Genomic DNA, 14656 nt, shown 5'->3' on the forward strand with positions numbered 1-14656 from the left:
ATATTAAATATATTCTTTATTGCACTAAAACGTATACAATAACAATTAGTAATAACGTAAGCAAAGGTGAACTTATATCTAAATGAGATGATCTCTTCCTGTCAGTAGTACGTATACGATGTAGTGAGTGGGCAGTAGTAGCGCAAACCAGCAATAAAAACAACAATAATAAATAAATACATAATTTACAAATATATATATATACACATACATATTTGAAGTATACAATATTAATCCTATGATATATAATACTATGATCAGTTTCAATAGGAAATGTAAACAAAGGAATAATTAACCCAACTCTTAGGCAGCTTGCAGATATTAATATTAATTTGTTACGTAATCATTAAATTCTATTAAAATAGATTTTAGCAGTTTATTTATAAAATAATATACAATTATACATTAGAGTCGATACCAAAGCACTATCTCTATCTCTAAAATTAAAATTTTAATTTGATATCATATATATAATATAACAATATCCATACAATATAATAGTTTTACTAAACTTTCAAAGTAAAATTGTAAATTTAGAAATACATTCAGGGAATTGTACCTCAAAATTGACCCCTTTGATTTAAACAGTTCTCTATTTTTAGATTTACAACATTCTACCATTGGATTTATAAGAACAAAGTTTTCCAATTAATTCTGGAATAGGGATTCAGACAAAAACAATGCCAGACACTCTCCAACTAGATGAACTAACAACATTAAATGTACGCAAATAATGTATACATGTAGGTAGTTCAGGACTTGTCTGTTTAGTACAGAATATGAGAGGCTAATATACAGGAATGAACAAAGTTAGAAATGATGACAAGACTACGTATAAATCTGAAATATTTATGTGTGATAAAGTACCATTGTTGAATGTTTCATTAAAATATATTATTTTAACTATATGGATGTAGAAGGATGACGTAATTACTTACTAGTGATAGGCACGCTCTGGGTACACAAATTTTACGTTCTTCTTCAAATGATCCACCGATGACATCATTACTTGTACCACGACGAATGTACACGATGCTAAAAAAAGATATAATTGATATATTTCTTTTACTTATAGTAATTTATTAAACGAGTTCTAAAATGTATGAATGAATAATGTACATCCCTGTTATATTCTGACTAATATTATAGATTTGAAATCGAGTTTATTTTTTTGTTATCTTACAGCGCTTTAACAGTTCAATGAATAGTCTTAAAAAAATATATTTACTATTTTGGGTGGAAAAGGAAATAGGCTACTATTTATTTTTCGTGGAGAAAGTCGCGAGTGGAAGCTAGTTTTATTAATAAATATATTCTGTAAACATTTAATCAAACACGTAACTATTTATCAGTTTATAAAGCAAAATTAATTTCTATTATGGCATCGAAAACGAAAGAGCATTACACAACACACATAGTTATATTATGCAGTATTCCTGTATAAAGAAATTCAATAATATTATTGTTATTTAATAGTAATATTTCATAATTTTCCTTTAGTTCAATTTATTAATGTTAGTTATATGAAAATAAACTCAAAAATATAGTGCCGCGATTCATTTACATTTAGATACACAGATTATGTAGTGCTTGTGTTGAATAACATGAGGCGAGAATATTTATTTCTTCTATCTGATGAAGGTCAGACAATGCATCCAGATTGAAATAACTTTTAAAAGTAAAACTAATCCTATTATCTCGTTAGCATACTACATCTAGCCTGTGCCAAAATCTATGAAATGATAGGTAACTGTGTATAACCAGCTGATTGAGTAAACGTTGTTAAAATTCTGTTTTCTTTATCTTTCCCTAAAAACCTTAATCGGATTATTACAGATGTTGTTGTGCATGTGATGTACGTATGTGTTTGTTAGATACGGCATGACTGGAAACCTTTTATAAATATTAAGCAAACGTGGGTGTATGCTTTATCTATTTAAGAAAAACTAACATGTTAACTTTTGTTTTATAAGTTTATTCGAAAATTTAATTTTTATTTTAATAACTATAAAACAGAAACAGTAAAATTTATTTGTTACGGTGCTACTAATTATACTCTGTTATACGTAGCGTAGTGCGGGTGACAGCTGACATTTTGACAGTTTTAACTGCAAAAGAACTTTTTTCAACGTAATATTTTTTACAATAAAATAATTTTTTCCTATCATGGTTTCATTAACATACGATATATAGTTACACAAATTTACAACTTTCTACATAATTCTGATTCGATCAACTTTTTAAACTAGTTTAAATATTAGACGGTAACAAAACTGGTTCGACAAAAATTCGCGATATTACAAAAATCCTTTTCTTCACTTAACTAAATCAATTTACAATAAAATAACCCCTTATATAATCGCAAGTATGTTGATTATTTAATTGTTTTTAAATTATTTTGAAAACAACCCATGTCTAGATTTAGTTTATAGTACTACAAAATAGGGTTTAGAGACCGCTTGGACTATAATTATATTATTAATTCAAGGTTCAAATATTGGACATATTGGACATACTGACATATTGGAGCGACGGGAATATTAAGTTTAGTGTGCTGTTACTATTTATTTATTATCGTTTCCTACTCTTCAAGTTCTTTCATTTGACACCCATATTATTTGGCTTTGAAAAAAGAAATACGTGCTTCACCATCTTGTGATGGCGATCATTTTGAAAATATTACATTATTGAGTATTGCATATTATATTATTACTGGAACTAAAGAAGGGTTGACGTCAGGTAGGTGGCCGGCCGTAAAACTAAAAACCAATTTTTTTTGTAATATGGATAAAACAATATTACGCCGACCCCAAATGATTGGGATAAGGGTAGGAAGATAATGATTATTACTGGAACTAAAGGTATTTGCAAAATTTCCATTCAATAAGATGTTAAGAATTAATTTTATTTTAGCGTTCTTTATTTGACCTGAACAAACTAAACAATAAACACTGAAAGTTTAATAAAAATTTGTAATAATACTCACTGCTTATAAAATGTATGCCAGCTGCAAGTCTCTTGAACATATAGCGAGGGTTTTGGAACGTATATACGGAAAACCCGCATCCCATAGCCATTACGAACAAGCTTATGATGCCGAAAGAGATCATCGTTCGCACATAATCTGCAGGCAAAAGGATATATTATAACAATGTATTAACGGTGAATATAATTAATTTATACTGTAACAATAACTAAGTAGTAAAATATCGCCGTGTGGTCTCGGTATAGAATAGGCTACTCCTTCCTTTCCCGTAGGTGTCGTAAGAGCCGACTAATTGACAAGGGATGGGCAACAGTATCCTTCCTAAGACATCGCCAGAATTTAACTGCGGTTGCCAACTCGCCAGGCAAGCGTGAGAACTACTGGCAAAACTCTCGTAATGGAAAAGGCCTATATTCAGCAGTGGACGATTAACGGCTGATATGGTAGGTTATAGTAATATATTGAATTCACAAAGACATAAATAAAAATATATTCACAGCTATAATATCTAATGGGGTAAATAGAAGCATATACTGTCTATTACGTTGTGGTGAACGTAACATTCAACATGCCCATATTTCATCGAGCTTAGTGTGGCAAAAGGGGGGGAATGGGATTGTTAGTAATGGAGACTGAGAATCCCATTGCTAGCAATATACCCAACCAGGTCGACCTCCTCGCGGTTCCCCCTGGAAACTATCATGGTTAATTCCTGATGAATTCATCATGATGGGTTAACTGGCCAGTTTTCATTCTCATCTATCACCCTTCACTGGTGCTCCGCCAGCGTATCCCGTTAGCGCAGGCGGGGTTACTATATCATTTTTACCTATCAAAAAAAATGTGGCAAAAGGTGACTCTATTATTATCGCTCGGACTAATTAGGTTTGCCATTAGTATCTTCCATCGCCGAAGAATTAATAATAATTTATATTGGAATAAAAAAATAATTTTGGTCAAATTCCTTTATTAGTCGGAGTGGCATAAAGTCACGATAAACTCATTTAGTCATTTTTTTTTTCATTGTACGTGCGTGTGAAACCATTTTGATGATTCATACACGGATAATTATCAAAAGTTATAAAACACCTCTAGGGAGAAATGAGGGCGTAGAATTTATATCGCAGTTGCATAAACTTTAGTACTGTACATGTTTATGTACAGAACTAATCCACTCGTTGCTTGGTAAGTACTATGCTACGGGTTACGACGGGCTAATCACCAGTGAGATTGCTTATATAAATTAGTTTCGCGCTATTAACCACTCATAGGAATACTTACTAGCGATATTTACATCGTATGCTGGATCAGCCGGTTTCCCGTTTTCCATTAGTGGCTGTGCAAGATAATTTGTACATTCTGTAACAAAATGAAATTGGTTATAATGAAGAGTACTTTCTTTATAATTCTATAAATGAGAAGTAAGTATTAAGAAAAATAAGTCTCTGTAACAATTTTTTTCTGTAAACTTTCACAGTATTCTACACCGCTTCGCCTGCTAAAATTGATGCTCCTTTTCATTTTTTCTGTTCTGGAAATTCTGGAATTGTCGGTTCTGAAATAAAACTCTTGTAGAGTTAAGCTCGTATATCTGTACATTTATTTTCCCCTATTATATTTATGTATTTATTAGTGTGTATAACAGGGATCCCCAATTGACTAGATCTAAGATCTATTATTTACTGACAAAACTCTGTGCGATCTACCAATTACATATTTCTTGAAATCTCAAATGAAACAACATAGTTCAGTACACATTTATGTAGTATTTCAGTATTCAACCCTTAAGTCTTAGGAGAAATTTTGCCTCACTCTGCGTGTTCTACCGCTTATACAACGGATTGTGCTCAGAGGAATTATTCAATATGATGCCTACGGCCACTTTCTATCATCGTACGGATCGCCATCGACAGGGAGTTCACCCTCATACCCTACAACCTAAATGGTCGCGTACAACGCGGTTTCAGAGATGTTTTCCCACACGAACACTCAGGTTATGGAATGAGCTCCCTGCCGAGGTTTTCCCGAGAGTCTACAGCATGGGGTTCTTCAAAAGGGGGGTAAAGAGGTTTCTTCAGGGTTGGCAACGAGCGCGTAATACCTCTGGTATTGCAGGCGTTCATAGGCTACGGTAACCGCTTACCGCCAGGTGGGCCGTATGCTTGTTTGCCACCTCAGTGGTATAAAAAAAAATATATTATTGTATTAAAAAGGAAAACATAAAACTTGAAGCGAACGCAGTCTGAAGTTTGTAAACGTTCCAGTTTTCACCTTTCATCTATACTACATACTGTTTATATTTGACACAATCGACAACGAGTACCTATATAAATAAGTATACAGTACATAAACCTAGCTATTTATTGTTCTTCTCAGCGTAGTCGACAAGATTAAATTCTTGGTGTTGATACTTCCACGTAGTACCTACTCTATAGATACTAGATTGTTAATAATACTGAGGAAATATTTTGCTCGAGTTGTATTTTCTATACTAATATAAGTATCTTATTTAAATTGCATACTTGTTTCTTTTAAATAATCTCATTTTCGTATTCGATGTACTAACACTAAATAATTTCTAATTATCTATCAGAAAAAGCGCGCGAAATGTAGCAAATATTTTTTCTTTAATTTTAATAGCTTTAGGAATTCGAAATTTAAATAAATATCAATATCATTATATCAGTATCATAGCAATATTTTAAAAATATAAGGCACAGATTAAAGATAGTACCTGACATTGTCTTTCTACGCGCAAAGATAAAACTGTCGCCTTGACTTAAAAAATCTTTACGATGATTGACATGCTTGATAGAATTACATTTGAGAAACTTTAACGAATATATTAATAATATACTTGGTTTGAAATTATTCTGCGTGTAAATTATTGGAATGTCTCAATCTCTTATAGGGTGAGTTGATTGCTATTTATCGTATGTTAATGAGAGTCAATATATTGAATAGGTTATAAATATTTTATATCTAATGTAGCTTCATATTTTAGTATGTAGCTTCATAGTTTATATCGATTTATATGTAAATTGATATATAATCGAATTAAGAACCTCCTCTTTTTTAAAGTCGTTTGAAAAGACAGAGTATAGAGAGCGATATCGATCCAACGCGACAATAAAGTGTCTCAGTTCAACTGTATAAAACTCAATTTTCACGTGTCTTTGAGCTAATGTATGTCAGTGTTTTAGTCTACATTTTATTACCATTTTGCTGGTCTATTTAAACCGCTCTTTACTATCTAATGGCCGTGGGTAATAGTGTCTTATTACCTTTTCTCTAGAGAGCTGTTTTATCTTAGAACTTTTAAATAAAAAATAAAATAAAAATATACTGCGCCATTACTAACGCGGAACACGTTTTCTTATGTTTCTTTTTCAGTGAATTTTCAGTTTTATAACCTTTTGTTTCCAGAGATATCGTAGTTAGTCAGTGAATGGAATGGAATTTTGTTTTATTTATTTATTTTATTCTTATTTGGGAAACAAACATAACAATTTAAGAAAGAAAGAAAGAAAGAAGAAAGAAAAAAATTTTATTCAGTGCAATGTAAAAAATACAATATAAACAACAAACGAGAAAAAAAAATGAGCAAATAAAATGTACATATAATTAAACTTAATTTACCATAATTAAAAATAAACATTTACAGATAAAATATAACATAGTAAATAATTATTAACTAATACAGTTTTCACTATTAATTATTACCTACAGAGCAAAAAGGTTCAAAATATAGCATTAAGTACAAAAAAAGAATATGCTAAGATGCAAATATTATCACATTAAATCATATTATCTTTAAACAACTTTTTAATCGAGTATATATACTCGTAGTATAGTAGACTTGTAATATTTTTGAATAAGAAAGTCACTTTCTACGACGTACGTTTTGATATAATCACTTCTCCTGACATTAAAAATAAGCAAATATATTTTATACATGTTACATAATATATGAAAAACTTGGTGTGAAGGTGAATACTTTACATGAAAAATACACCATGTATATTTGGTGAAAACGCGGTCCTATAGATTTTATAATACCCGTTGCGCAAATATCCAATCTACTCAGACTTTGTTAAGCAACCCTATTTTGCAAATGTCCAATTTTCTCAGAGAGTATATTAAGCACCTTTTATTCAACACCTAAATTAATTCTGTCTCTCTTTCTTGAATCTTATTAGAATTAGTTACTTTAAAATACAATTCAAGAGAACTCGAACAATCGCAAAACACAATCAATAAAATTAATAAATAGTGAAATAATTGATGAAAACTTCTTTATACTCTCCATGTATTTGGGATTTTACAAACATACCTAAATATATAATTAACTATAATAATATGTTATATATATTATATTTTATATTTATTTTATTTATATATATATATCAGCTCAATGTCAGATGTATTAAATAATGATACCGATTTAGAATATTTTTCATTGTCATCTTCAAATGATCTTTTTTCTAGTGCTGAGTGGGACATCAGTGATATGCCTTCTCTAACTGATAATTTAGATATAACATTCGCGACGTTACATAAGAACTTTAATGTAGTACACATCAATGCTCAGAGTTTACCTGCTCATTACATGGACCTACTTTCTACTTTCAAGTGTAAGAACATCCACGCCATTCTAATCTCTGAATCTTTCCTGAAGCCGTCTTTGCCTTCTACTCTTTATCCTCTTCCTGGCTTTCGACTGCTTCGTAATGATAGGACATATTTAGTGTCCAATAATAGTAGTTCTAGAATGGTGGGTGGCGGCGGTGTTGCGATCTACTTACGGGGTGATATCGAATGCAATATAATATCACATTCTCAGTCAATCGCGCAGACGCCTGAACATTTATTCTTAGAAGTTTCACTGCATCACACTAAAATCTTGCTGGGTGTGTACTATAGTCCATCTTTGCATGTAAATTTCTTCAATTCTTTAGAAGCTTTATTGACAGACTTTTGTCCACGATTTGAGCATTTTATTTTAATGGGTGACTTCAATACTTGTATTATAAAAAATGATCATCGCTCAAATAAATTTCTCTCACTTCTTCAATCTTTTGACCTGCATTGTCTTCCTCTTGGCCCCACTCACTATCCACATAATGGTCCTCCCTCGCGACTAGATCATATTATTACATCCTCACCCGAAATGTGTTCATTATATGGACAGTTCAATGCAACAGCTTTCTCAGCACATGACCTTGTCTTCGCATCATATAAATTAAGACCTCCAAAACGTAAATATAGGGTTATGATGTTGCGCAACTATAAGACTGTTGATGTCGTTTCGCTTCGGAACGATGTCGCTGGTGCGGATTGGGCTGCGGTGGAGGCTGCGGCAGATATTGATTCCAAAGTGGAAGTGTTCAACTCAATTTTGTTGACAATCTATGATAAGCATGCCCCACTTCGACCAGTTCGGGTAAGACATCTACCTGCACCCTGGTTAACAGACGACTTGAAAAAAATTATGGCACTCAGGGATAGAGCTAAAATACGTTTGCGACATCATCCCTCCGAGGTAGAGCGTGATAGATACGTGCAGTTGCGTAACAAGTGCAGCAAACTATGTAGGGCTGCTAGACGGAAGTATGTTCATTCGGGAATTGAGAACTGTCCACCGAATAAACTGTGGAAGTTCTTGAAAGGTTTGGGTGTGGGCAAACAGCAACACACAGTAGGTCGTAACCTGGACTTGAATGCGATTAACAAACATTTTAGTACCTCACCTATCTACTATGATCCTGCAACCAAACAGTCTACACTAGCACAAATAGCCGGTAGTTGTAGTGTATGTTCCGATGCAGACTTATTTGAGTTGGGAGCTATATTATCACAAGAGGTAATAGACATTTTGAATTCTATCAAATCTAAGGCAGTGGGCAATGATAATATCAGTCTGGATATGTTGGATCCTATCAAGGATCTTATAGCACATATATTAGCCGTCGTTATAAACTTTTCTCTTTCTACTGGTACTTTTCCCACATCCTGGAAACTAGCGCATGTTATTCCTCTCCCTAAAAAATCCAATCCGTCTACTTTCTCGGAATACCGACCTATCTCAATCCTTCCCGTACTTTCAAAGGTATTGGAACATTTTGTTCATCGACGCCTTACTAAATATCTTTATCGTAATGATCTCTTGAGTCAGTATCAGTCTGGTTTTCGTACCGGTCATAGCACGGTTACTGCACTGGTAAAAATTACTGAGGATATTCGACTTAATATTGACAAAAAGAATATTTTAATATTAGTGCTACTTGATTTTACCAGTGCTTTTAATACTGTGGACTTTGATGTACTTCTCGGCATTCTCTCCAAATTTAGATTCTCATCATTGGCTCTGGCATGGTTCCGATCATATCTTTCTGGCCGGCGCCAATTGGTACGTGTGGATGACTGTTGTTCTGACTGGTGCGCGATTAATGCAGGTGTCCCTCAGGGTGGAGTTCTTTCGCCTGTACTTTTCTCAATTTTCATCAACGGAATTACGTCTGCTCTCCTCTCTTCATTTCATTTGTATGCAGACGACATGCAATTATATACTGCTGCTCCCATCTACAACCTTACTAATGCTGTAGATGTAATTAATAATGATTTGAACGTAATTGCTAAGTGGACGAAGGATTTTGGGCTTTTAGTTAACGCAGATAAATCTCAAGCGGTCATTATGGGTAGTTCTCATTTTATTGCTAAACTTCGGTATTTAACAGTTCCCAACGTTATTTATGACGGAAAAATAATCCCATATTCCACTACTGTTAAAAATTTGGGAATTGTTATAGACCAGACACTGTCATGGGGTCCTCATATAGGTGAAGTAAGTCGAAAAATCCACGCATCACTACATTCCTTAAAGCGCCTGCAGAACTTCCTCCCTTTAGGAACTAGACTTTTACTGGCTCAATCTCTTCTTCTTCCTCTTCTAGACTATGCTGATGTTGCCTACCTAGATCCCACACAGGAGCTTGTTGATAAACTTGAGCGACTGCAAAATCAATGTATTAGATACATCTATAACCTTCGAAAGTATGACCACATATCTAGTTATCGCAGTCAACTCAAATGGCTTCCTATCAGGCTACGGAGAAATGTCCACGTTCTTACTCTTCTTTTCAATATCCTTTTTAATCCAACATGTCCACATTACCTTCAGGAAAGATTCAAATTTCGCGAAATTGATGTTCGCCTGAGATGCAGTAATGACTTCATTATAGATTTGCCTTGTTTTAATACTCAAAGCTATGCCATGTCATTTACTGTACATGCTGCACGTCTCTGGAATTCACTTCCTAATAACTTAAAGATGGCACAGTCGCTGAAATCTTTTAAAGCAGGTATCATAAAATTTTATTTTGAAAATCCCTCTTCATTGAGCCAATTGTGAATATATGTATTTATTATGTATACATGTATGTGTATGTAGGAGTGTATATATGTATGTGTATGTATGTATATATGTGTATATATATATGTATATGTATATGTATGTGTGTATATGTGTATATATGTATGTGTATGTGTATAAGTTTTTATTTATTAATGTTATATTATAATTAATTTACTTTTATTATTTACATATGTAGGTATATAGAGCTGTTTTTATTGTGTTATATATTCAATTTTTTTTTTTACTGGGTATTATTTAGTTTATCTTTATTTGTACGGTTATTACCCTTATACATTCTACAGTTTTCTTTCAGCTTCTCAAAGGTTGACTGTAAGAGATCCCTTTATGGGATAAGTCCGCCATTGTATACTAAATCATTTACTAGTATTTAATCTGACTTATGTACAATAAAGATTTTTACAATACAATTACAATACAATGTATTATAAAGAGGAAGTATAAGTTTTTGTATTTATAATGGCTAAACTCAACAACTACTGAATTAATTTTAAAAATTCTCTCAGCTAGAAAAAGTTATATTATCAGCGAGTAACATAGGCTGTATATTATTTTCAAAAATATGTATGTACCCGTGCAAATCTGGGCCTGATCACAAGTGTATTATAAAATAGTTATGATAATTTTAATATTAGTTATCATCGACAAATTGAATCGCTATTTGTTAACCGTTATTATTTTCTATTAATTTTATTTTAAAAACTTACTTAAAATTTTATATGGTAGAATATTTTTAATTATAAACCCCGAAAAAAGTAATAAAAGCAGAACGAAATCCTTAAAGTGAGGAATATTACAAAGATCAACGAATGCATAATATAAATAACTCAGTATTTTTTTAAAGCACTTGAGGATGATGTTTCACAAAACTGTGTAAAGAATAAACACTTGTGCTTACTAGAAGTATTTTAAATTTCATTCAATATAGATTGCGTAATACTTCTTTAATACAAATGAATACAGGACCTAGATAAAGCTTCATATCTCAACCCTCTTTTATGTTTGAAAATAAAGCCTATGAGCCGAAGTTTTGTACTTCACTTTATTACGTTACTCGAGGCCGTGTCGGTTAGTACTTCCGGTGCATCCGGGGTTATAGGATTCGTGAAAATGGCTGCGAGGGGTAATATAAAATCCGATAAACACGTTTAGCAACGTTCGTTTGCGCAATAAATAAGGCTTAATAGGTTGTTTACAAAATCTTCTAGACCGAGAAATCTTTTAACATCTATGTAGCAAATCGTAACATTGCGTTAAAGTGAAAAAATAAACGGAAAAGGAAGGAAGGCCAAAAGAAATTAGTTGGCGCAGTCAAAGCTATAAAATACGTTTTGATAAATCCGTACAAATTTTGTATATGTGAAAGTGAGTTTGTTATTTCTAAGCGTCATAACGGCTTAATGAATCACTATGAAATTTATAGATACTATTTGGGATGAAGAAGGTCATAGGTTGCTTTTTAACCCTGTCAGTAAATATATCCCGATCACGCGGATGAAATTATGACCAAAAGTTAATTCAAAATTGTATTTAGAAGATATTTGTACATAGAAGATATTTAAGAAAAAAATATATGAGTGGTCTAAATAGTAGCAATAAAACAATATGTGTTTGTTCTGGCATCATGCAAAAACTACTGCACCAAATTGAATGCGGTTTTCACAGTTGTATTTCTGGAGATCTATCTTAAAATTTGGTATATATTTTATCTCGAATGGCAATCTAGAAGTGGTCTAATTCATTGATTTTACTAAATCTGAAATCCATACTTACGAAATAGCGGGTAAAAAGGTAGTATTGAATAAAAAAAAAAACTTAAGTGATCGTAAAGGTAATATAAATATTTCTTTATAAATGAATGAATGAAAACCCTTTATTGTTCCCTTCAAAGAATGATACAGATTAAGAATATGTACATAAGCAAAATGTATACTTAATTACATAAAAGCAAGATAAAGAGGCAACAATGGGCGGCCTTATCGCTAAATAGTGATTTGTCCTAGGAAACTTTAGGATGAAGAGGAATAACTAAAATTATGTCTGGTCAAAGCGTAAAAGAAAAATAATAAAACTAAAAAAGGGTGGAGGAAAGCCTAAAATATATCTATATATCCGTTTCTAATATTTATTAAGATAAAATGTCTCATCACTTTTTTATACCAAAGACATCGTAAAAACCAACTAAGGAAACAAAGCATAATACACAAATACAAGGGAAGGATAACTCGAAGTAAAACTATACACTGTTTTTATCTAGTATGGTAATATGGCCTATGAATCTTTCATTTAGGGATTGAAACTCGTACCCAAAAGTGGGATGTTAATACATTGTTAAGTCAGAATAAGTAGGGTAGATTTGTAAGCAATATTCTAAACTGAAAATAATACAATATACGAATATTTAGTTCTATCAAATTATTGAACTGATTTTAATAAAATTCTTATGAGATCAATTTGAAAGTTTAGCATTTTAGATAAAAAATAATTTTCCATATCGGTTTAAAAATGTTGGACTTCTGATATAACAAACATAAAATGAATAAATATATTCGAATTGAAAACGTTCTTCTTGTTTTGAAGTCGGTTGAAAATATAAAGCATAAAGCTATATCACAGATAGATTTTATTATAGCAGCCCATCAAATCCTAAGTATTTCTCATCTATGACCCAATCGCCTATTCAGAGGCAGTAACCGGTCGACAATAAAATTTCACAATTTAATAGATGACTATAAAAATTCATATTATATTCCATGAGTGATTTTGTTACTCCTTAAATTACAGACTTTTTATATCAACCAATAACTGTCCACTGTTAAAAAAACGCCTCCCCCACAGAGGGGAAAACAAATTGCTCATTTTATGACTTGATAATGACGCGGTTTCAGAGATGCTTACTCCCACGAACACTCAGGTTATGGAATGAGCTCCCTGCTGAGGTTTTCCCAAGAGACTACAGCATGAGGTTCTTCAAAAGGGGGCTAAAGAGGTTTCTTCAGGGTCGGCAACGCGCACGTAATACCTCTGGTATTACAGGCGTTCATAGGCTACGGTAACCGCTTACCATCAGGTGGGCCGTATGCTTGTTTGCCACCTCAGTGGTATAAAAAAAAAAGATTATCATTCCCATCAGCTAGTTTGCTATTCCTATTTGCATAAAAAGAAATATAATCGAGAGTAAAATGTGTAATTTTGGCATTTTCTTACCTTTTGATACTCAAAACTAAAAATTTCATTGTAATATTAAACTAGACTTCAATATGCAGTAATGTTTTCGACAACTATTAAAAAAATCCGGAATACAATTAAAAAAATCATGTTTTATCACTACGTTACCGTCTTTTTATTACTAGTTCTTTATATTTTAAAGAAACAATAACGTATTTCAATATTATTTTTAAAACTAAAAAGGGATGTCTAAAAGAACTTACTATATGCGAAGCGAGACGCTTTGACGTAAAGCACTGTACTTACCCTGAATAAGATTTTTGCATAAAGTAGAAATAAATGTTGTAAACGAAAAACATAGTTCATAAAATTCCCATTACACATATAGATATATCATATATTTTATTTTCTTAATAAATTTAGTAATAATATTATGAAATGTAGTCACTCATAAAAATCTGACAAAATACATTGTTTATAAAACATGTTGTTGGCAATGTAACAAAACTAAATATATGAGCTTGAACAAGAAAAAAAAGTATTGTAATTATTTGTGGTTATTGCCAACTGATAATAGATAATTTTTATATAGTGAAATTGGTAATGCACAAAGGGTATTCAGAGATAAATAAAAATCTGTTTAAATATTATATTCTGAAATCATTTGCGTCATCTCTCAATATTTTATTTCTTTTTATAATTGATAGCACAACAGTTGATAATTGAAGCTGTAGCTTTTATTAGCATAGCAAAAAAGTTGTATGTAAGCAAAGCAAAACCTATTTATGAACTAGTGACTTTGCATTTAAATATTCAAATATAAATATTTTTTTGTATACCTAATGTGTTTATGAAGTATATAATCATTAGTGTGTAAAAAATATTCTAATAAACTTAATTATAAGCAATTTTGAATAGTATTTTTTTATAAATTTGTCGCCCAGTTTGGAATGCAATTTTGAATTGAAAAATGTGGGTAAAAATTTAATTGTTATTTTTTTAAGACAACAGTTGTTCAAAATTTAGTCTAGTACGCCAAAAGATACGGGCAAATATACGTGATGCAGACA

The 14656-nt window shown here is 31.8% G+C and overlaps 1 protein-coding gene across 1 annotated transcript in view; it reads right to left on the reverse strand.

Moving 5' to 3' along the window:
• Window positions 1–14656, reverse strand: part of LOC113522118 (uncharacterized) — a 50573-nt gene that overhangs the window by 3386 nt on the left and 32531 nt on the right. The window contains exons 4-6 of the mRNA XM_026907795.3: window positions 4268–4345; window positions 2987–3124; window positions 939–1035 (exon numbers count right to left, since the gene is read on the reverse strand). Of these exons, the coding sequence (XP_026763596.1) occupies window positions 939–1035; window positions 2987–3124; window positions 4268–4345 (313 nt within the window). The remainder of the gene's footprint in view (window positions 1–938; window positions 1036–2986; window positions 3125–4267; window positions 4346–14656) is intronic.

Source organism: Galleria mellonella, unplaced genomic scaffold, assembly GCF_026898425.1.
Source record: "Galleria mellonella isolate WM207_F2 unplaced genomic scaffold, CSIRO_AGI_GalMel_v1 utg139, whole genome shotgun sequence".
NCBI lineage: Eukaryota > Metazoa > Arthropoda > Insecta > Lepidoptera > Pyralidae > Galleria > Galleria mellonella.